This window comes from Crinia signifera, chromosome 3 (assembly GCF_055691185.1).
Source record: "Crinia signifera chromosome 3, ASM5569118v1, whole genome shotgun sequence".
NCBI classification, from domain to species: Eukaryota; Metazoa; Chordata; class Amphibia; order Anura; family Myobatrachidae; genus Crinia; species Crinia signifera.
The window spans coordinates 116797873-116822742 of record NC_139219.1 but is presented as its reverse complement, the minus strand read 5'-3'; the positions used below and the strand labels follow the sequence as shown (position 1 = coordinate 116822742).

Genomic DNA, 24870 nt, shown 5'->3' with positions numbered 1-24870 from the left:
GGATGAAAATGGCAGACAGGGCCTGGACATTCAGTTCCGCCCAAGACAGAATCTTTGATGCTTCTCTCATGCAGGGCATGCTCTTGGTACCACCCTGCCGGTTTATATAGGCCACAGTGGTAGCATTGTCCGACTGGACCTGGATCGCCTTGCCCTGTAACAATGGAGCTGCCTGCAACAGGGCATAGTAGACCGCCCGCAACTCCAGCTTGTTGATGTGCAGGCCTGACTCCAGTGGAGTCCATCGACCCTGGAGGCGGACTCCCTGTGTCACCGCCCCCCAGCCCCTCAGGCTGGCGTCCGTGGTTATCAGAGTCCAGTCCTGGATCTGGAACCGTCTGCCTGCTAACAGATTGGATGAATCTAGCCACCACTGTAGCGAGATCCTGGTTCTTGGTGCAAGTCCAATCCTTCTGCGCATCTGCAGGGGGGAGCCGGACCATTTTGTCAGAATGTCCAATTGAAAAATCCTGGAATGGAAACGGCCGAATTGTATTGCTTCGAATGAAGCCACCATCTTGCCTAGAAGTCGGAGGCAAAGATGGATCTGTACCAGAGGAGACTCTAGAACCTCCCTGACCAGCTGCTGAAGTGCACTGACCTTTTCCATCGGCAGAAAGATTCTTTGTTCCGATGTATCCAGTATCATGCCCAAGAAAACCATCCTCTGGGTCGGAACCAGCGATGATTTGGACATGTTCAGAATCCACCCGTGGTCTCTTAGGACTCGTATGGACAGATTGAGAGCACTCCTCAAAGTCTCTGCCGACCCTGTCTTTATTAGCAGGTCGTCCAGGTATGGCACGACATTCACCCTTTGGAGTCTGAGTAGTGACATCATTTCCGCCATTATCTTTGTAAAAACCCTCGGGGCAGTCGACAGGCCGAAAGGCAAGGCCCGGAATTGGTAATGGTCGTTGCCCAAGGCAAATCTGAGATAGATTTGGTGTGGGGGCCAGATAGGGATGTGTAGATAGGCGTCCTTGACGTCTATGGAGGCCAAGAACTCCCCTCTCTCTAGGCTGGCGATCACTGAGCGCAAGGACTCCATCCTGAACTTGAACACACGCAGGAAGGGGTTCAGTGATTTTAAATTCAGGATGGGCCTTACTGAGCCGTCTGGCTTCGGTACCAGGAATAGGTTGGAATAATATCCCTGGCCCCGCTCCGTGCTTGGAACCGGTACAATTACCTGAGACTGAAGCAGCCTGGTAATGGCCCCCTGGAGGCAAACCTGGTCCTCCTGTGACGCTGGAAGAGCCGACCTGAAGTATCTTCTGGGAGGGGGCTTGTCGAATTCCAGCCTGTAACCTAGTGAAATGAGACCCCTGGCCCAGGAATCCAGACCCGATGCGTCCCACACATGACTGGAATGCAACAATCGCGCTCCCACCGCGAGAGAGTCTCGTGGCGGGAAAACCCCGTCATGCTGCAGGCTTAGAGGACGCTGCGGCATTTGGACGGTCCTGGGTGCTGGAGGAGTTAGGCTTCCTAAACTTACCTCTTGTGCCTCTGTTGGCATTAGAGGCGCCCCTGGCCTTGGGGCGAAACCTGTTCCCACGAAAGGACTGCTGGGAAGTACCTGTGAAGGTACGCTTTGCCACCGTGGGAGCTGATGGGAGGAAGGTAGATTTCCCTGCCGTGGCCTTGGAAATCCAACCGTCTAATTCGCTCCCAAAAAGCCATTCTCCTGTAAAGGGAATACCCTCCACACTCTTCTTTGAATCTACGTCAGCAGACCACTGACGTAGCCACAAAGCCCGTCTGGCTGAAACCGCCATGGCTGAATTACGCGCGTTTATTGCGCCCAATTCCTTTTGCGCCTCACACAGGATCTTAGCGGTATCCTGAATGTGCCTCAGGCTGTCGCCTATCTGGGCCACAGTCATGTCACCCAACAACCCTTCTTGAATCTGGGTTGACCAGGTATGAATGGCCTTAGCCATCCAGCAGCTGGCTAAAACTGGGCGTTGGGATGCCCCACTAGCCGTATATATGGACTTGAGGGTAGCTTCCAGCCTCCTGTCCGCCCCGTCCTTAAGGGTGGATACACCTGGGACCGGTAGCAATACCTTCTTAGAAAGGCGGGAGACAGATGAGTCCACTACCGGTGGCTCCTCCCACTTCTTCCTGCCCAAAGGTTCAAAAGGATAGGCATTTGTGAACCTTTTTGAAATCGTAAACCTTTTATCAGGGTTTTGCCAAGCAGCCCTGAACACAGTTTCTAACTCCGCCTGCTCAGGGAAGTACACTGGCTGTTTCCTCTGAGTCATGAAGAAAGGATCTCCTTCTGCGGATGCCTCCACTGGGAGATCTAAAACATCCCTGATGGCCCTGATAAGCGGTTCAGGCCCATGCACGGCTGCCTCAGGGACTGGTTCCTGCAGAACCTGCTCCTCACCCTCCTCTAGTATGTCCTCATCATCATCGTCTGAATCAGGGGCCATCGCAGCAGCCGGCCTCTTTTGAGGCTGTGCGGGAGGAGGTACACTAAGAGTATGAAGAATATCCACCCTGGCAGCTAACATGGACAATTCTCTCTGAACCTTCTGCGTCTGCTGAGTGTTATTGGAAAGCTGTGAAGCCACAGAATCCAACAGGGTCTTTATGTTGGAGGCCCAAACAGGCTCCTGCTCGTCAGCCGGAGACGGCCCCACAAGCTGTGGGGGCACCCCACTGATCTGAGTGTCAGCACTACAGGGCTGTGGTGACATACAAGCCTCACAAGTAACCTGGGACTGTGATTTTGGCACAAACTTGGTGCTACACACCATACAAGTGAACTTTTTCACCATGATGAGACAGTATTACAATGTCTGCAGTACAACACCACGCAGTCACACACGTGCACACCCCACACAGCTGGATGTGAAAAAACAGACTATGTGCTTGTTTTAAGCTGTGATAAGTAACTAATCAGTGGGGAAAAAACAGAGCAACTGGGGAGCCAAGTGCACCCTTAACCTGAACTCACAGATCTGGGTGAGCTGGTAACGCTAAACACAGTGATATGAACAAACACAGTGTCTGAGTAAGCCAGATAGCGCAGCAGCGCTAAATCGCTATAAAAAACCTGCTGTCTCTGCCGTGCTGCAAGTACCCGGATCCACCACGCCAGTGAGGAGCCCTCTGTAATGGAGTCTGGCAGCGTGTGAAGAAGCAGGAAGTGACAGCGCGCGCCCAGCAGAGCTTGGTCCCGCTCTGAGTGAAGCCCCGCCCCCTGTACACGGAGCTGGCGCTTCTATATATTTATACTGACACATAATAAAGGTGTAAAATATATATATAATACATTATAACCTGAGGGGTGTCCCTGGTGGTCCAGCGGCAGCACCCCTATGCCAGTTACCAGACGCGGTGTTCACGCAGTCCCTGCTGGAGAGCCGCCATTACTAGCCGTCGTCTTGCCGCACCAGAAATGGCTGCGGGGACCCCTTGTGGGACCCCCAGCCTGTACTCACCACTGAAGTCTTCTGACCTGTCAGGGGTGTGCGGCGGCTAGGGGACTTGCTCGCCACAGCGCAATGCTGTGCGGTGACAAGTCCCACGCAGAACCGAATTGTCCTGTAGCAGGGTCAGCTCTGCACCTGAAGAGGCCGGGGACTGACCCTTCCCCTGACACCCACGAAGCAGGACAGCTGTGTGGTCACCACAGCGCCCCAAAATAACAAACTTAGAAAATAATGTAGAAAAACTCTGGAGCATCCAGAAGCACTGCCTCTCCTGAGGCACATTTTTCAAAACTGACTAGTGGAGGGAGATTGAGGGGAGGAGCCAGTGCACCCACACTGAAAGTTCTTTTATGTGCCTGTCTCTCCTGCGGAGGTCTCAATCCCCATAGTAGTGAAGCCCAGTATCCCATTGGACGGTAGAGAAAAAGTAAATAAAAGTAATCTAAAGAAAAGCTGGGGAAACTGGGTCCAGAATAACAAGCTACAACACATTTTTTCTAACTGGGAGCTGATGGGTAGTAGAGGGGGTGGAACCTTAAGTTAGCCATATACTACGGGATTGGGTCAGGTCAAATGGACCCAATTTGAACTATCAACTTAATTATTGCTTTGTTTGGGCATGATGTTCCGTGAGGAGACAAATTTCAACTCGCAGCTGGCGAGCCAAAATGTGTAAAGAGACTCTTTTCGGCACTCAAATACTTTTCGGGTCACGTCCAGTACAATGGTCTGGTTTAGTCATTTTAACTTGATCAAAATCCGGGCTGTATAGGCGTAATCAAAAAAGAAATTATTCCATTAACAGTGAGCCTAATATTTAATTTAAATGTATCATATTTAGGATCAGGCGGCTAAATCGTGCAAAGTACTGAGAGCGACGCATGAATGGTAGTTGCAATGCCCAACATTGGGCAAATTCCTAATTGCCACCTCAGGAGAGTATGAGCAGAAATAATGGGCATCGGTGGCACTTGTGCCTGAACGCAAAACAATTAAAAGGTTCCCAACAGGCACCCAAAAATAAATTTGCCATTTAATTTAAGTTTCTTAATAAAATACTAATACCGTATATACTAGAGTACAAGTCGAACCGAATATAAGCCGAGGCACTTAACTTTACAACAAAAAAATTGGGAAAACTTATTGACTCAAGTGGAACCTTCACTCGAGTATAAGCCGAGGGGGGCTTTTTCAGCATAAAAAATGTTCTGAAAAAGTAGGCTTATACTCGAGTATATATGGTATGTCTCCAAATCAGTATATTAGTTATAAGTAGAATATGAATTCAGTATGAATGGAGGAAACATACCTTTAATTGAAGAATATCATTTTCATTCTTAAGGACAAACCTTCCTTCCCGGTCATCCTTATTCCAGTTAAGTTGAACCACCAAAGGTTTCTCGTCAATATTAAGTCTTCTTTCTTCAAACCATAAATTAGAAGACATTAAGTCAAAGAATATCTAATCAAAAAAGGCAAATCTAAAAAACACCAAATGTATCTCAAGTATACCCCTTTCACATTACAGCTCAAGTATACCCCTCTCACATTACAGCTAAAAAACAGTATATTGCTGATTTTTAAGGGGTTTAAAACGGTTCTAGCTGTAATGTGAAAGGTCCGTTCTGAATTTACCAGTTTAAGAAAACCGGTAATTCAAAACTGGTTAAAACCAGTGTCCTATCCATTTCAGAGCCGATCCAGTGTGTATCTTATCAGGTAGGTGATAGGTTGTCTCCATGCCTGATTACTCTCTACAGTTTCTGCAGAGTATGGGAACCAGGGGATCCCTGCGCCGGATGGGCAGATAGCGGTGGGGTACCTGCGGAGCATGGGAACTATCCTCCGCAAGAACCCCACCACTGTCTTCCCATCCAACGCAGGGACCCCCTGCCACATTACTATCTGAGCAACACCAGTAAGCTGGTTTTAACTATTGCAAGTCTAATATAACTCTTGGCCTACTCAGGGAAAACTCGGTCAGAGTTTATCCCCTTCACACGCATCCAGCCTATCTAATTCATTCACTGTGATTAATCATCGTAAGATGTCTTTGGACTGATGCCATCTGACAAATCAAGAAACATTACATACCTTTATTAGTGTATATAATAATTTATTTTTATTAGTGCATGATTTTACCTTTTAACCAATACGAACTTATTTAATAAACGCTTATAATTTAACATTTAACATTGATTCTTAAATTATTACCTACTTTATGCATTCACAAATCTAGTATTACAAAAATTATATTTTAGTTTTTATTTATTTTATATAGAGAGCGCAAGGTAATATATAACTTTCTACAAACAGGCCCTAGCTGCATGCGCAAAGACTTGGTTCGAGTCTCATGGGAACTGGCCAATATAGGGGATTCCCTCTTACCATCAGTGACCAACTGTTACTGACTCCACCCACTGCAGAGTGGGCAAGCATGATGCAGACACCACCAGGCTCCTCCCAAGTGGCAACTGGAACCACATTACTAACTACTCAGACGCCTACTACCAGCACCTGAATACAGTGGAGTAGGTGTAAACAGATGTCCTGCCGTGTCGGCTGCTTTAACACTGGTCAGTGACCATAGACGAGGACTTTGCTATGGTAGCTGGCAGAGGGTAGGTAGAGTGGATCACAGAAAAAACAGGGACTGCCCCTTGAAAAACAAGTACTGTACATATTGTAGCTTGGCATTTATTTAAACATATATATTATTCAACTGAAATACAGAAAATAAAAATAACTATGCAAAATCAATGGCATTCTCATGTCAATTGCACAGTACAGTGCAGATCCCAATTATAATACACTCACCTCCACTGACATGCACTTCATATAAAGAGTACCGCGGGGATGACAACATCCTCATATCAGGACGGAACTTTTCTGCCAAGGTTTCTATGACGTCTTGTGTGGTGGCTGTGCTAGAGACTCTGATGCATTTTGTAGCAAAGTTTCCAGCAGCCTTATCTTGGAAATAAAACCTCATCACTCCATGGAACTCCAACTCCTGCAATCAAAGCAGACACAATAATTATTAAAAAAAATTTTATGTGAAGACAAATTTATATATTTCTTTTCTTACTTGAGATACAGTGTGCCATCTAATATTGTGTGCTGAATACACAAGTTAAATGATGGAAGGCTTATATACACTAATCGCTTGTTGTAATGGGTTACGAGTCCAGTGGCCATGCAGGATGCCTGCCGAACACGTTTTTTTTTTTTTTTTAAAGGGGGTAGTAATTTACAAGGCCTGCCCCTTTAACCAGTACGGATGGTGTACTGGTTAGCAATACTGCCTCACAGCACTGAGGTCATCGGTTCGATTCCAACCATGGCTCTAACTGTGCGGAGTTTGTATATTCTCCCCGTACTTGCGTGGGTTTCCTCCGGGTACTCAGGTTTCCTCCCACAATCCAAAGATATACTGGTAGGTTAATTGGCTCCCAACAAAATTAACCCTAGAATGTGTGTGTGTGTACACATGTGGATAGGGAATATAGAGTGTAAACTCCACTGGGGCAGGGACTGATGTGAACGTTCAAATATTCCCTGTAAAGCGCTGTGAAATATGTATGCGATATAAGAAACTGTTAATAAATAAATAGTAAAAAAGAATAAAGAAAACCCCTCCAAATTCTTCCGGCATCCCGCATGACTGCAAGACTCGTAATCCATTAAAACCCACACTTAGGCGGGTATTCAATCTTCGGGTCACGGCAGACTAGCTTGCTCGCCCGCCGTGACCCAGTCCCGTTCTCGGTCAGCTCGACCGAGAACATGCAGGCAGGATTCAATGTCCCGCCTGCAGCGGGACGAGAAGGGGGTGTGGCCGCGAGTTGCGGCCGGGAAGTGACGAGATGCAGCCGGCAGCTCATCACTTCCCGGCTGTTCTCGGCAGAACGAGCCCGACAGCTAGAGATGTCGGGCTCGTTCTGCCAGGAAACCCTGTTCAATGCTGTCGGGGAAGACAGCATTGAATAGGGCCCGTCGAGCATCTCCCCCACGGGAGATTCGACGGCGATTGCATACCCCCCTAAATCTCTATTCTCTGAAGAATGAACTGATACCCCTTTCAGACATACTACCGGGGATTTTACACCCGGTTCAAACCCGGGTTTTTCAAAAATCCCGAGGTGCGCAGGACCCTGGATTTTAGAGATTGTGCATGTGGAAAATCCCGGGATTGCTGTATGTCTGAAAGGGGTATAACTAGCACATCATAGCGTAAAAATGTCCACAATTAAATACTGAAGATATGGACACACCTAAAGAATGTTTAAGAAAAAAGAAAAAAAAAAAGACAACCAACACCAGGTCACCAAATATAGTATATTCTGAGCAGCAACATGACTGCAAACCACTTTTAGTTTCAGCTTGGTAGTTCTGCTAATTAAAAAGGTAAAATTATATTTTTACATGTGGTCATTGCGTTTCAACTCAATCCTTTTTCTGTTGCACTGTAGAAGCAGGGCCAGCTTTATCATTAGGGACTGGGGGGCACCAATTCTGCCTAGCACAAAACTAAGGATGACAATGAGTAGGACATTCTTGTTGTAAGAAGATGTAAAACCTCTAAGAAGCCACCTATGCACTTTGACTTGAGGAGCTTGAAAGTGGGTATTGGTGGCAGTGTGGGCATAGGTTGAACAGAGAAGATGACTTATAACCAGTTCCTTTGTAGAAGTACGAGAATGATGATTGTGCATGTTCATTTACTTATTACTGAGCATTATTTACTTAAGTATGACTCAGAAGCCCCTTTTTAAGGCCATAATGCAGTTCACAACAATTACCATAACTAAATGGATGGGATGGATGGATATAAATGATGTAGCAATAAGTATTTTAGTCAGTCAAGTTGTTATAAAAAGGTGTTGCACTTAGGCTTATAGTATACAAAGTGCCTCAATTTTCTGTTTTGGAGGCATACATACCAGAATACAGAATATTGGGTACTCTTTACCTAGAAGGGCGCCCATCGCGGGCATCGAATGTACATCGCATGCCATTATAATGGGGGCCCGAGTCGGTCGCATCGCATGCGGCCAAAAAAAAAAAAAATCGCATGTGATGCGACCGACGCGATAACACATAGGGAACAATGTTAAATGGGTCAATTGACCAGATTTAACATAGGGAACAATGTTAAATGGGCCACAGACCCCAAATAGCCACCCCCTGGGCCCCCCCAATTGTTAACGCCACCCCACGATCAATGTGAACCCGAAGCATGGCGAGCGCACCGAGCCCGCGAGGGGCGGCGGTACGCGTCCTCCGACCTTTTCATACCTCCACTATCCACGTCGGCGTGGAGTTGAGAATAGATAGTGTGGCGAGCGCAGTGAGCCACCGAGCCCGAAGCGTGGCGAGCCGCGGATACCTGTGAAGCCCGCGAAGGGACACTGATACCTGTGAAGGTATCCGTGTGCGCTCGCCATGCTTCGGGCTGGGTGGCTCGCTGCACTCGCCACACTATCTATTCTCAACTCCACGCCGACGTGGATAGTGGGGGTATGAAAAGGTCGGAGGACGCGTACCGCTGCGCTCGCCACGCTTCGGGTTCACGTTGATCGTGGGGTGTCGTTAACAATTGGGGGGGCACAGGGTGGCTATTTGGGATCTGTGGGCCATTTAACATTGTTCCCTATGTAAAATCGCGGTAATCGCGTCGATCGCATCGCATGCGATGCGACCGACGCAATTTTTTTACTTACGATGCCCATGATCAAAATCGTGGGCGCCCTTCTAGGTAAAGAGTACCGAATATTGTTTACTCTTTGGGGTTAGTTAGGAAATTATAGTAGATGCTTAAGGCCCCCCCATACACTATTGCTGAGGAACAAGTTGGACCTGATTCCCCTTGAATTTCCCTGGGCAGCAGGTTCAATTTCCCGATACAATCATCGGATCAAATGGGATGTTAAAAATGAGATTTTGGTCAATGTCACCCAATTTCTAATCCCGAAAATCGGCCAGAATCACATTAGTGTATGGCCAACTTTACAATGACACATTAAAATATATACATGCCTAACTATAAATGCATATTTTGCACTTAAAAATTTGGGGTTACTTGCTCATTTGCTGATGCAGTTCATCTTGCTAACTTTCAAGCGTTTTATGTTATTTATTATGAGGACCACCTTCTAACACAATGGACCACAGCTGTATGTTTTCAAAGTAAAACTTACTATGAGAAAGTAAGACAAAAACACATCAGTGATCACATAACAAGACGCGCTACTTGTTACAACTATTTCCTCAAGGGGTGATCCCACCTCAACTGTTTTGTGCTATTATGAGCAAATCCTTTAACCATGAAACTTAAACTTTTCAGATTGCACCTAATTACCGGTTCGACGCAGTAATAGGTGCGATCTGAAAGGACTTACCTTGTCCATCAAACCAGCAGCAGCCGAGCATTACGAAACGGTTATAAAGCAGGGTTCTTACCGGTTTGATGCCACCCGGCACCCGCATGACGTCAGCGAACGGGCAATAGTGCCAGGTCGCCGTAAGGGCCAGAGATAGCAAAATGCAGGGCCACTTCGGCACTGAACCATTTCCAAGTCCTGGTACGACCCTACATTTTCTAATCTGAAAGCGCAATTAGTCACCCTACATGGCTTTGTCTAGTCCCCAGGAATCCAAGTCAACTGCATCAGCATCATTAGTTAGTTATGATGGAGTAAAGTACTACACACTAAGGGGGGTAGTCAATCCCTGTGAAATTTCCTGGCAAGCCCAAAAAAAAAAGTCAATAATTCGCCGATCATTATTCATTCACAAGTATTTTCTCCCGTTTCAGTAAATTGTTGCCGATGTGGATTTTAATACCTACCAGTAAATCCTTCTCTCGAAGTCCACATGGAATACTGCGATGGTATCAATACGATGGGGAATAGATGGTCCTCCACAGGAGACAGGCACATAGAACTTCAGACTGGGTGTACTGGTTCCTCACCGCTACATCCCTACCCACAAGCCAGTTAAGGAAAAACTTTGCCCGAAGGAGGATGAACATAAGTGAGAAAAGGAATATAATACATGATATGTCATACCAGCACACCTCAAACAAAAATAACTGGTATCATAACTTGTTAACCCTTTATTGTAATGTACAATTAAACACAAGTCAAAATGGTTACAACATAGTTAAGTGACGTTGTTCAACCTAAGTGACAACCAGATACAGTGAAGATTCCGCACTGAGGCGGCCGCCCAGTATCCCATACGGACTTTGAGAAAAGGATTTACCAGTAGGTAATTAAATACTATTTTCTCTAAAATACACATGGTATACTGGGATGTTGCAATATGATGGGGATGTCCCAAAGCTTCCAGACCAGGCGGGAACGTGCGGAGACTGCTGCAACACCGCCTGCCCTAACTGGTTACATTCTTTGGCCAGAGCGTGAAACTTGTAAAAAAACTTTACAAAAGTATGTTGAACAGACCAAGCAGCTGCTCTGCATAGCTGCAAGGCTGAAACAACCCAAGCAGCCGCCTAGGATACGCCCACCGCTCTTGTAGAGTGAGCCTTTAAAGTAGCCAGTACCGGCAACTGTGCTGCCCCATAGGCCTGTTGTATCAGAGCAAATCCATCGGGCAACCCTTTTTTTGTGCATCATACAGCACAAACAGACAATCAGTCTTGCAGACAAGAGCAGTTCTTCTGACATACTAAGGATTCAGGAATCCCAGGATGAGCCAAACTTGAAGGAACCACAATTGGCTGGTTCAAATGGAATGTTGAAACTACCTTTGGCAGAAACTGCTGCTTTGCCCTAAGCTCCGCCCTATCTTCATGAAACACAAGATAAAGCCTCTTGCAGGACAAAGCTCCTGTCACACGTAGCCGCGACGGAGCGCGGCGGGTACAGTACTCACCCGTCCGCGCCCGCCGCCGGCTAGCGTGTGCAGGCTCCGGTCTGCGGTGTGCGGGTAGCGGCAGCTCTGGGTAGGGATGGCAGCAGTAGTGGTGCCGGGAGGCCGGCGTCGCCATCTTGGTTGAGGGCAGGAGACAGATTGGCCCAGAGTGAAGGTTCCCTCCTCATCCTGTGCTGACAGCCAATGGCAGCCATCTCCTGGGGATATAGGGGATCTGCCTAGGCTGTTCAGTGTCAGTGCAATGAGTCTTTGGAGTCATTCACAACTCCTAGCTGATTCCCGGATCCTGGCTCTTTCTCTCCTGACTCTGGTGCCTTGCTCCCTGCATCTTGCTACAAGGAAGTTTTCTCCTGACACCAATGCTGCAAGTCCTACTTAGTGCTTGTTCCTGCTTGTGTCCCAGAATAACCCTGCACAGCTTCCCGCTGTCCTCCTTCATACAAACTCATTCATTCCATCATCTTTCAGTCATCCGGATCCATTTCTTCTGTCATCAAATCAACCTCCTTCCGGATCCTCATCTATGTACTCTGGCTCACCAAGTATACGTTTCCAGATTTCCCTGCCCGTTATTAGTATTGTGCTGGACTCTATTTAATTTATTCCAACTGTCACTTAAAGAAGTATTTGAGTGAAGTTTATCATTTATGAAATCCGTTATTAAACCTGCACGTTTCAATCCTACTCCTCCTGGTCCGTCTCCGGTTCCTGTGCACCACACGACTCCATCCAGCCCTTTAGCCGTGACAGTTTGCACTGACCCGATGGAATCGGGTGAAGCACAGGCCTCCATGACGGATGTTCTTCAAGGCATCATGGCTCGATTGGAACAAGTAGAGACTACCCAGCGTCAAGTGGCTCAATTTCTCCAGACCTTGTCATCACCTCAGGCGGCTCCCTCAGTTTCAGCAGCACCAACCTCCGGAGCTTCGGCCCCTGCTGCTCCCCCTGGGCCAGCTGCTCCTCACCAGCTACACCTGTCAACCCCCAGTAAATATGACGGGTCCCCGAGGGGGTGTCGAGGATTCCTGAATCAATGTGACGTCCATTTTACCCTCCAGCCTTCCAATTTCCCCTCTCCCAAGACTCGGGTGGCTTACATCGTGTCCCTACTGGCGGGTCCAGCCCTGGAGTGGGTGTCCCCCCTTTGGGAGCGTGCGGATCCCATCCTCAATAACTATGAAGAATTTGTGGCCTCCTTCCGTCGCATCTTCGACGAGCCTGGCAGAGTGTCCTCCGCAGCCACGGAGATCCTAAGGATTCGTCAGGGCAGTCGCCCAGTGGGACAATATGTCGTACAATTTCAAACCCTGGCTTCCGAACTCAGATGGAACGAAGAGGCTCTCGTTTCTGCCTTCTGGAACGGCCTAGCCGGGCGCATCAAGGACGAGTTAGCAATTCGCGATTCTCCTTCCACCCTGGCTGAACTCATTTCATTATGTAACAAAGTCGATCTGCGACTCCAAGAACGCCAACTTGAGAGGAATCGCTCTGATCGCCTTCGCCCTCGATTTCCTTCCAATGTCGCACCAGCCTCCAAACCAACCCCGCCTCCTGCGGTGTCAACAGATGAGCCCATGCAAATCAACCGCTCCCGTCTCTCTCTCGAAGAGAAGTCCCGAAGACGGCGAGAGAATCTATGCATGTACTGTGGCTCCTCAGCTCACTTATTGGCTTCCTGCCCGCTGCGGCCGGGAAACGACCGCTCCTAATCTCCCCGAGGGAGGTCCGATTAGGAGTCTTGCTTCCATCTCCCTCTTCTTCTGATTCCACCATTCCGGTTACCCTTGTGTGTCCCCAAGGGAGAAAAAGAGTTCAGGCCCTATTGGACTCTGGAGCAGCGGGAAACTTCCTTTCTTCTTCTTTTGTTACCCAACATGCCCTGCCTGTGCAACCCCTGGATCACTCGCTGGTCCTCACTGCAGTGGATGGGAGTCGAATTCGTAGTGGACAAATCACCCATCAGACCACCCCGGTGACACTGCTCATAGGAGCTCTACATCAAGAGACCCTCGAATTCTTCATTCTTCCACAGTCCTCACACCAAATGGTCCTGGGCCTTCCCTGGCTCTCCAAACATAACCCACACATCGATTGGACCAATATGGAGGTCAAGGCCTGGGGAACAGATTGCCAGTCTACTTGCATTCCTCAGATCCTTCCGGTCTACCAGACCCATCCACAACGTGAGGGTAACTGTCCTTCATCCTCTTCAGCTCCACCCTTGTCGATACCCGCACCATATCGTTCATTTACAGATGTATTCAGTAAAGGTGGTGCCGACACCCTGCCTCCTCACCGTCCTTGGGACTGCCCGATAGAGCTGGTGGCCGGGAAATTCCCTCCTCGTGGCCGCATCTATCCCCTGTCGCTACCTGAGACTGAGGCCATGTCCTCGTACATTCAAGAGAACTTAAACAAAGGTTTCATTCGACCATCTACTTCTCCGGCCGGGGCCGGGTTTTTCTTTGTGAAAAAGAAAGATGGCGGTCTTCGGCCATGTATCGACTATAGGGGCCTGAACGACATCACCATTAAAAACCGCTATCCCTTACCCCTTATCGCAGAACTATTCGACAAGATCAGAGGGGCAGCAATCTTTACTAAATTGGATCTGCGAGGGGCCTACAATTTGATCCGGATCCGTCCAGGTGACGAGTGGAAGACGGCTTTTAACACGCGCGACGGCCACTATGAATACCTGGTGATGCCCTTCGGCCTTTGTAACGCCCCCGCTGTCTTCCAACAGTTTGTAAATGATATCTTTCGGGACTTGCTGTACCACTCCATTGTAGTCTATCTAGACGATATACTCATCTTCTCTCCAAATCTCCAACTTCACAGACAGACAGTGTCCGAAGTCCTACGACGTCTTCGCCAAAATCAACTGTTCTGCAAGTTGGAAAAGTGCGTTTTTGAGGTCACGTCCATTCCATTCTTGGGTCACATTCTCTCCGCCACTGGGATAGAAATGGACCCAGAGAAGGTGAGAGCCATCCAAGACTGGGCAGCCCCCACAACACTCAAAGGAATTCAGAGATTCCTAGGGTTCTCAAACTATTACCGGCGATTTATCCGGAACTTCTCTACTATCGCTGCTCCCCTCACTGCTCTCACTTGCAAGGGAGCTGATCCAAGCCGATGGTCGCCAGAAGCATCCTCTGCCTTCCAGCAGTTAAAGAGAGCATTCATGACGGCACCAATCCTCCTCCAACCAGACCTCGACAGGCCCTTCATTCTCGAGGTGGACGCATCCTCGGAAGGGATCGGGGCCATCTTGTCACAAAAAGGTGAGGATCAAGAATTACACCCTTGTGCCTTCCTCTCCAAAAAATTCCTCCCAGCAGAGAAGAATTACCCCATCGGGGAACAGGAGTTGCTTGCAGTCAAAACTGCGTTAGAGGAGTGGCGATACCTTCTGGAGGGGGCACGACATAAGATCACCGTGTATTCAGACCACAAAAATCTGTCCTTTCTTAAACAGGCTCAGTGCCTTACTGCCCGCCAAGCCCGTTGGGCCATGTTTTTTGAACGCTTTGATTTCCAAATTAAATTCCGACCTGGAACCACGAATACTAAGGCAGACGCTCTATCCCGCTCCTTTGAGACGACCTCTGACCTAGAGACACCTCCTCGTCCAATCCTCGATCCGCTGGTCTTCGCCCAAGTAACCGTACAGCCATCTCCTCCTCCAGGTAAAACGTTCGTTCCCCCCGAACTTCGCAAGAAAATATTGTCATGGGCACATTCTTCCCGCTTCGCAGGGCACGCAGGAGCACAAAAGACCTTGATGTTCCTGTCACGTTCTTATTGGTGGCCAACCATCCGCCACGACGTAACCAACTTCGTTGCCTCTTGTGTAAGATGTGCTCAGCATAAAGTGCCCAGAACAACTCCCGCTGGTCCTCTTCGCCCTCTAACCATTCCCACAGAACCATGGACCCATCTGTCAATGGACTTCATTTGCGAACTACCTCCCTCAAAAGGTCATACCGCAATCTGGGTAGTGGTCGACCGATTCTCGAAAATGGTCCATTTTTTCCCACTAAAAGGTCTCCCCTCTGCTCCAGTACTGGCTCAGCTATTCATCTCAACCATTTTTAAACTTCACGGACTGCCCAAAGAGATTGTATCCGACCGCGGAGTACAGTTCGTTGCAAAGTTCTGGAGAGCTCTCTGTGCCGCGGTACAGGTCAAACTCAAGTTTTCCACTGCCTTTCATCCCCAGACCAACGGCCAGACAGAACGGGTGAATCAAGACTTGGAGGCCTTTATCCGACTGTTTGTCTCGTCTTCCCAAGATGACTGGGTGGATCTTCTCCCGTGGGCAGAATATATGCATAACAACTCCTATCACTCTTCCTCCGGAACCACCCCCTTCTTTACAGTATTCGGCAAACATCCACGATCTCCGGATTTCTCAGAATTATCCTCTTCCGAAGTTCCTGCAGCAACCACTTCACTTCAACGCTTTGCTAAAATCTGGTCGGATGTCCACACCGCTCTTCTTAAATCTTCCGCCCGATACAAGAGGATGGCAGACAGGAAAAGAAGGGCAGCGCCCAGATTGAAAGTCGGAGACCGGGTATGGCTGTCTACCCGCCATATACGCCTCCGTCTGCCCTCTATGAAGCTGGCCCCCCGGTTCATTGGGCCATACCCTATCATCCAAGTCATTAATCCTGTCGCTTATAGACTTCAACTTCCTCCTTCCCTAAGGATTTCGAATTCCTTCCATGTGTCCCTCCTCAAGCCTTTAAGGTTGAACTCTTATCAAAAGAAGATTCCCAAACCGCCCAAGATTAACTCTGAAAGTGGGGCTGAATTCGAGGTAAGACGCATTATAGACTCTCGTTGCCGCAATTCTCGTACCCAGTATCTGGTGGAATGGGTTGGGTTTGGTCCCGAAGAGAACTCTTGGGTGGATTCCATTGATTTGCACGCTCCAAAACTGGTAAAGCAATTTCTCCAGAGAAATCCGCACAAGGCCCATAGGCGCCCTGGGGTCACCCTGAAAAGGGGGGGTACTGTCACACGTAGCCGCGACGGAGCGCGGCGGGTACAGTACTCACCCGTCCGCGCCCGCCGCCGGCTAGCGTGTGCAGGCTCCGGTCTGCGGTGTGCGGGTAGCGGCAGCTCTGGGTAGGGATGGCAGCAGTAGTGGTGCCGGGAGGCCGGCGTCGCCATCTTGGTTGAGGGCAGGAGACAGATTGGCCCAGAGTGGAGGTTCCCTCCTCATCCTGTGCTGACAGCCAATGGCAGCCATCTCCTGGGGATATAGGGGATCTGCCTAGGCTGTTCAGTGTCAGTGCAATGAGTCTTTGGAGTCATTCACAACTCCTAGCTGATTCCCGGATCCTGGCTCTTTCTCTCCTGACTCTGGTGCCTTGCTCCCTGCATCTTGCTACAAGGAAGTTTTCTCCTGACACCAATGCTGCAAGTCCTACCTAGTGCTTGTTCCTGCTTGTGTCCCAGAATAACCCTGCACAGCTTCCCGCTGTCCTCCTTCATACAAACTCATTCATTCCATCATCTTTCAGTCATCCGGATCCATTTCTTCTGTCATCAAATCAACCTCCTTCCGGATCCTCATCTATGTACTCTGGCTCACCAAGTATACGTTTCCAGATTTCCCTGCCCGTTATTAGTATTGTGCTGGACTCTATTTAATTTATTCCAACTGTCACTTAAAGAAGTATTTGAGTGAAGTTTATCATTTATGAAATCCGTTATTAAACCTGCACGTTTCAATCCTACTCCTCCTGGTCCGTCTCCGGTTCCTGTGCACCACACGACTCCATCCAGCCCTTTAGCCGTGACAGCTCCAAGCTCAAACACATGCATAGCATAGGCAAGGGTCAAGAATACCACAGTTTTCCAGGTGAGTTCATTTAACTCCGTGGATTCCAGAGGCTCAAACCATGATGGCTGTAGAAACTACAAGACCAGGTCAAGGTTCCATGGTGCAGGCCAGAGTGAAAAAACTTGTAAAAATATACAAAGATATGTTGACCAGACAAAACAGCAGCTCTGCATAGCTGCAATGCTGAAACACCCCGAGCAGCCGCTCAGGATGCACCCACCTCTCTTGTAAAATAAGCCTTCAATGAAGTAGTCAGTATTGGCAATTTTGCTAGCCTGGGTCTTGGTAACAACCAATGAGGCATGAAACCCCTTATGGCTAAGATCTGCCGCTCAACCTCCAGGCCATCAAACGAAGCTACCCTAAGTCCTTGCAGACAAATGGGCCTTGATTCTTTGGCTTCGGACCTTCTTTAATACCCCTTCCGAGCAAGAGAATGGGAGGAAACCGGTATACCAAACCATATGACCCGGTAGTCAGGGCATCCACGGCTTCCACTGGTGATCCCTGGCCCTCGAGCACTATCTTTCAACCTTCCTTTTGAGTCTTGGACCAGAAGGTCGATCTGTGGCATTCCCCACAGATCCACAATACTCCTAAATACTTAGGGATTCAAACCCCATTCCCCAGGGTGGAGGTCATGACAATTGGGGAAGTCCGCCTCCCAGTTGTCCACTCCTGGAATAAAGAAGGCCGATATCGCTGTTGCGTGAAATTCTGCCCACGAGAGGATCTTGGATACCTCTCTCACGCAGGACTTGCTCTGTGTTCCTCCCTGCGGGTTGATGTAAGCAACAGTTGTCTCAATTTTTGACTGAACCTGGATTGCATGGTTCTACATTAGAGGAGAAGCCAGCAGAAGAGCATAATACACCGCTCTCAGTTCCAAATTTGTTATGTGCAATTCTGATTCCTAGAAGGACCATTTGCCCTGGAAGTGCCTCCCTTGCGTCACTTCTACCCAGCCCAAAAGGCTGGCATCCGTTGTGAGGAGGGGATGCAGTTAATTTGCCGGCGGTCGGGATCCCGGCGGTCGGAATCCCGACCGCCGAAATCCCGAAACTTTCTCCCTCTGTGGGTGTCCACGACACCCATAGAGGGAGAATAAAATAGCGTGCCGAGCGTAGCGAGGCACCGGGCCCGCTGCGTGGCGAGCGCAGCGAGCCCGCAAGGGGTGGCGATCCATGTGCCCCCCTTGTCGGGATTTCGGCGGTCGGGATTCCGACCGCCGGGATCCCGACCGCCGGCAAATCGTATCGGATCCGTGAGGAGAATCCAATCCCAGATCCCGAACCTCCTGCCCAACAAAAGGTTTTGAGACTGCAGCCACCACTGTAGAGACAGCTTGGCCTGGGGCAACAGATGTATCCACCTGTGCATTTGGAGGTGCGAATCTGACCACTTGCTCAGCAGGTCCAACTGGAACACTCTGGAGTGAAATCTCCCACAGAACAGCCATAGCGCTACCTAACTCCTCGTCCCCTCCTGATAGCAGCAGCGCGGGCAGCAGTGTCTGACTCCCCTCCCCTCCTCCTGAGCAGTGGCAGCGCTGCCCGACTCCTCCCCTCCCCTCCCCTCCTGATAGCGGGAGCAGCAGTGTCTGCTCCCCCTTCTGAGCAGCGGCAGTGCTGCCTGACTCCTCGTCTCCCCCTCCTGATAGTGGCAGCGCGGACAGCAGTGTCTGGCCTCTCGCCTCACTGACAGGTCCTGTGCAGTGTGTATTGATGGGGGTGTGAGGGAGGGGGATATGTGATGGGGCTACAGTTATTGGTGGATGCAAACTGATGAAGGGAAATGCAGTGATGGGGGTGCATAGGTAATAAGGGGGAGATTGAAATGCATTGTGCAGCTGGAGGAGGGGCAGTGGCCAGCCTGCTGCATTTACAGGACTCTGTGGTCCATATGGTTTGCTATCACTGGCCCCCTTACAGCTGCCACAGCTCCCCTGAAGTCCACCAGACACCTACACCCGGCTCTCATCCCCCTGTTGTAAAGTGGGTAACTGGTGGTTGGGGGTGGGTTGTGCAGTAGGAAGATTTGCCTAGAGTGCCAAGAACCCTTGCACCAGCCCCTATTGGTTGATACTTTTATCCCACTCCACTTATTTTTCCATGGGCAGTATTCAATGAACAAAATTCTCTGTGCATGGCGAGAGATTTTTTCTCTCGCCATGCACTCTCCGTGTTCCGGAGCCTCCTGCTCCCACTATTCAATGTATTTAAGACTCGCCGCCACTCGCGGCGAGTCTTAACCCCTGCAGCGGACGAGCTTCCGCGGCAGGGAGCTGACAGGGAGCCGTGGGACGGTGGCATCCAGGGAGATTAAAGTCTCCCTGGATGCCCCAGAACATATGTGGAGGGGAGGGGGGACCCAGCCAGCACAGGCTGCATCCCCCCTATAGCCAGCGGGGGACCCAGTATTCACTGCACCCGATCGTGCATATTAACGATCGGGTGCAGTGAATATATGAATATCTAATGAGCGGCTCGAGCGCTCCGGCCCCCTGCTTGCTGCACTGTGTAAAAAAAAAAAAATAATAAATTTAAACATTTTTTTTTTTAAATTTAATATATATTCATGTGCTATAAGCACATGAATAAAAATAACATGCCCCTTCACAGAAAAAAAAAACCTGATTTTTTGACACCAAAAAAAAAAAAAAAAAATCCTTTTAGTTTAAAAGTTCACATTCCAGCTCTCCATCAAAAGATGGAGAATTTCTACACGGAGAGAGACGGCGAAAATCACTTAGAAAGACGGCGAATATTTCACATTGAATAGGGTGGTTCACTTTTGGAGAGCAAAATGCTCCGTCCAAGGCGAAAAAAGCAAAAATTCTCCATAAAAAACACGGAGAATTTTTCTCATTGAATACTGCCCTATGACTGTCTTACCACATTTACACCAGCCATAATAACCAGGTTTCTAGGCAGTGTAAATGGTCTTTCAACCCGGAAAGTGTTCCGAGTTGAACAGGAGTTCATCCCTGATCGCAGTGCAGTGTAAACTCGGCCAATTCACTGAAATGAAAAAGCAAGTGCTGGCTCAGGCCCCACCTATGGTGATCATTGCCCAAGCCTGGCTCCTACACTTTCATCCTGGCTCCTAGATTTAAAAAAAATGTCAAGCCTTGCTGTAAACACATATTTGGCCAGTTCAAGTATGTCCTTATACAAACTAGATCCATACCAGCAATCCAGACCACCAAATCCTGCCAGCTCCTGAACTAGCATATACATAATATCTACATACACCCTCCCAGTTTCCCGTATAGTCAGAGAACACCCAATCCCCATAGTCTGACAATGCCCTAGTGACCAAATTTACCTTTTAAAATAAGGAATTTGGTACTTACGGATAATTCCCATTCACCGAATCAGCAGGGGACACTGCAGTCATTACATGTGGGAATAGAGTAGGTGTACTGGAGGAGTGGCACTTTAAGAAAGTTTACTGCTGCAGGCTCCTCCCTCCTCTATCCCCACCCAGACCCCAGTCCCACAGAAAAACTGTGTCCGAGAGGAGAAGAGAGACCGGGCCGACCTGGTAGGGAAAGGAGCTAAAACAAACAAGGTTTGTAGAAATGGCACACAATGCAAAAACCAAAGTAAACAGGACATAGATAAACAACTATAATCCTTATCCGTAAAAAGGTAACAGTATGCAACAAACAGTGCAACGAACAGAAAGAGCATATCACTCAAACCATACAACACTAACATGGCAGGAGAACCAGTGCTGGGTGGGCATGCAGTGTCCCCTGCTGATTCGGTGAAAGGGAATTATCGGTAAATACCAAATTCCTTATTTCACCTACATGCAGCAGGGGCCACTGCAGTCATTACATGTGGGGATATATACCCAAGCTTTTAAGTCCGGGCGGGAGAGCCCTGGGGCTCCTCCAGCACTGCCCTGCTAAAAGCTGTAGACGAACTGGCGAAGGTATCAAACCTGTAAAATCATGCAAATGTGTTTGACCCCGACCAGGTGGCCACTTTGCACACTTGTGTCAAGGACAGGCCTCTAGCCATAGCCCAATAGGTACTTACGGACCTCGTGGAATGAGCCGACACCCCCGAGGGGGCCTTTTTTTTGAGCGTACAAGTAGGCTTCTCTAATTGTACAACAAATCCAACGCGCCAGGGTCCGCTTAGACCAATGATTTTCAACCTTTTTACCTTGCGGCACACTAAATACAATTTTAAAATTGCCAAGGCACACCATGAGATCCCCATAAGGCAAAACACATTGGCCCCCACACAGTGTTCGCGAAAACCACCCAAAAAAGTGGGTCCCGGGGACCCTTCACTTCTAAAAATTGGGGTCCTACCTGACCTTTTCTGGGTCCCAACGGAATAAATCCTCTTCTCCCCAGCATGGCACATGTGGGTCGGGGGGGGGGGGGGGGGGGGGGGGGGGAGGGAGGGAGTATCAATTGGCCCACTTGCATAAAGATACATATATACTAGAAACTATATAAACCTGAAAACTAAACAAGTCACAAGCACACGTACAACACAGAATCAGAAATAAAATGAATTAAATAATGTCCATATCAGTCCACACAGCTGTAGTACAGAAAGCTTCATTACATACCTCCCAACTTTGGTAGTTCAGAAGTCGGGACGCTGCTGCTGCGCGCCGAAGGCGCGCCGAAATTTTCAGGGGGGCATGGCCTATACTCGCGGCTCCCCCGCGAGGCCACGCCCCCATTTTGCCGCTATGGGGGCATGACCCAGAGGCTCTGTGAGCCTCTAGCCATGCCCCCAGCCCCCTGGCTGCGGGAATAGACGCTGTGCGCATGCGCACAGCGTTTATTCCCCGCTGCTTAGCAGCTGACAGGGGGGACTCCCAACAGCCCCCCCACACCGCGGGACACTGCCGCCTGCGGGTGGGACAGCGGGACAGGCCCTGACAATCGCGACTGTCCCGATAAAATCGGGACTGTTGGGAGGTATGTCATTATACACCTTCAGTTCTCTCTCAACACAAAAGTACTAGAAAAGCATAAGCACACAGCAGGTTACATACAGTAGGACAAGCCCTTTACACTCCCAGCATATATGTGCCATTTATACATACAGTCCACATTGCCCAATTGTCTGCTATAGCCCCATTACACAGCAGTCTTCCATAGCCCCACTATACAACACATGGTACCCGGTGGTCTGCCATAGTCCCACCACACAGCCCATTTTAGCCTGAGGTCTTCCATAGCCCCATTACATAGCCCCCACTACCCTGAGGTCTGACATAACCCCAGTAAACAGCCCACATTAACGTCAGGTCGGCTATAGCCCCATTACACCTCCGCCTCCCCATATAAAATATGACACATGAAGTATTATGGGGGTAACCTGATAACTCCACTTCTAATCACATATAGCCCATGGCAGTGACCTATCAGGCTATCCCGCGCCCAGCCTGCAGCGCTCATTCAAACAGCGCGGCCTCCCTCACACCCAGTAGTCCTCTCCCATCATTGCTGGTGCCCAGCCTCCTCTCTGCGCGGGGCCTCTTGTTCCGTCCACCACCCCGCCCGTACACACAGCACACAGCCGCAGCCCGGGCTGGATGTGAGACTCACCCATGTTGCTTGCGGTGCTGTGCAGCCTTACTCGTCTCCATGCTCTCCCTCTGTCTGTCTCACTGACACAGCCCCGGGACACTGCTGTACGCGCTACGTCTACAGACAGCCAGAAGGAAGCGGCGACTTCTGCCCACACTCTGATGTCACAGTATGGGAGGGGCACTCTGGCCTGAGGTGATCGGCTCCTCGCTTCCAGAGTGGGAGGTTAGTGGGCGAGGTTCTTCAGCCCACACTGCAGCATCACAAGAGACGCAGTGACAGCCAGACACAGCGTCGGCTCACAGGTTCAGCACAGCGCGTCCTCGGGGACCCCTTTAGTTTTAAAAACTGAGTCCCCGGGGACTGGTTTAGGGTAAAATACGCGCTATAGCGCATTTTTGCGAACCCTGCCCCACAGGAAAAAAACTAACCTATTGTCCCCCATATAAAAGAAATCACACTAGTCCCCACAGGTAACAAAAATAAAATACGTTGCTCTTTACAAGAAAAGAAGAGACCAGTAAATAACAGTTGAACTGGTGGTGGCTGTAAACTGGTTTGGGCATCTCTAGATCTGGGGGCACACTTGAGAACAGCTCAAGGCACACTAGTGTGCCGCGGCACAGTGGTTGAAAAACACTGGCTTAGACGCTGGCCAACCCTTTTTTATTGCATCATACAGCACGAAAAGGAGTCTGTAAGGCCCGGACCACATACAGCGAAGAATCCTCACCCTGTAGAACCGGCACCACAATAGGCTGATTTAAGTGGAAAGCCGGAAACACCTCCGGGAGGAAGCTTCTGCTAATGGGTAGTTCTGCTCGATCCCTGTAAAAAGGTAAGAAAGGGATACTTACATGAGCGCCCCTAATTCAGATACCCTGCGTACTGATGCCAATGCAAAAAGCATCACCGTCTTCCAAATCAGTGACTTGAGATCCGTAGAATCCAGGGGCTCGAACACTTCCGATTTCAGGAAAGCCAAAACCACTGCCAGGTCCCAAGGCTCAGTTGGGGCAGTAAACGGTGGCTGCAGACGAAGCACTCCTTTCAAGAAGGTCTGGACCTCTGGAATTAGTGCTAACCTGCGGTGAAAAACACAGAAAGGGCTGAAATCTGGACCTTAAGAGAGGCCAGCTTCAACCCTGCCGATAGGCCAGACTGCAGGAATTCTAGAAGGCGAGCCAGGAAAAAAAAAAAAAAAAAAAAATCGCATTAGGAGTCTTCCTAACCTCACACCATCGTATGTATGTTTTCCAGATGCGATGGTAGTAGGAAGCCGTCACATCCTTTCTGGCCTTGATCATAGTAGGTATGACTGTCCCAGGTATAGCTCTCCTCTTCAAAAGTTCGGCCTCAACCGCCATGCCGTCAAACATAGATGAGGCAAGTCAGGGTAAACGAATGCAGATCTTCTCGCAGCGGGAGTAGTCAAGGGTCGTCTGCTAGCAGGTTCTTGAGGTCGGAGTACCAAGGCCGGCGAGGCCAGTCTGGGGCAATTAGGATGGCTTCCGTTGTCTCCCTCTTTATCCGTTTGAGTACCTTTTGTAGTAACGGAATATGTGGAAACAGGTAGACCAGGTGGTAGCGCCAAGGGATGGGCAGGGCATCCACCGCAACCGTTGCCAGGTCCTGAGCTCTGGCACAGTACTGTGGAAGCTTGTGATTCAGCCGGGATGCCATGAGATCGATTTGTGGCATCCCCCATCGGCTGACCAGCTGTTGAAAAATGTCCTAGTGAAGGCCCCATTCCCCCGGGTGATGGTCCTGCCTGCTGAGGTAATCTGCCTCCCAATTTTCCACACCAGGAATAAAGACGGGGGAAAAACTGCGTGCATAAGCTTCCACCCAATTCAGAATTGGGTTAACCTCCCTCATGGCAGTCCTGCTCCTGGTTCCCCCCTGCCGATTTATGTAGGATACAGTGGTGATGTTGTCCGACTGTATCCTTACCGCCTTGCCAACTAGTAACGCATAGCTTGAGCCAGGGCCAATCTGATCGCCTGCAATTCCAGTCTGTTATTGGCAACCTGGCCTCCTGACTGGTCCAAAGACCCTGGAAGGTTTATCCAAGAGTCACCGCTACC

General features: G+C 49.3%; 1 protein-coding gene across 12 annotated transcripts in view; it reads right to left on the bottom strand.

Moving 5' to 3' along the window:
* Positions 1 to 24870, bottom strand: part of AFDN (afadin, adherens junction formation factor) — a 723489-nt gene that overhangs the window by 676378 nt on the left and 22241 nt on the right. For all 12 annotated transcript variants that reach the window (XM_083176399.1, XM_083176400.1, XM_083176410.1 and 9 more), the window contains exons 2-3: positions 6270 to 6465; positions 4762 to 4874 (exon numbers count right to left, since the gene is read on the bottom strand). In XM_083176399.1, the coding sequence (XP_083032525.1) occupies positions 4762 to 4874; positions 6270 to 6465 (309 nt within the window). The remainder of the gene's footprint in view (positions 1 to 4761; positions 4875 to 6269; positions 6466 to 24870) is intronic.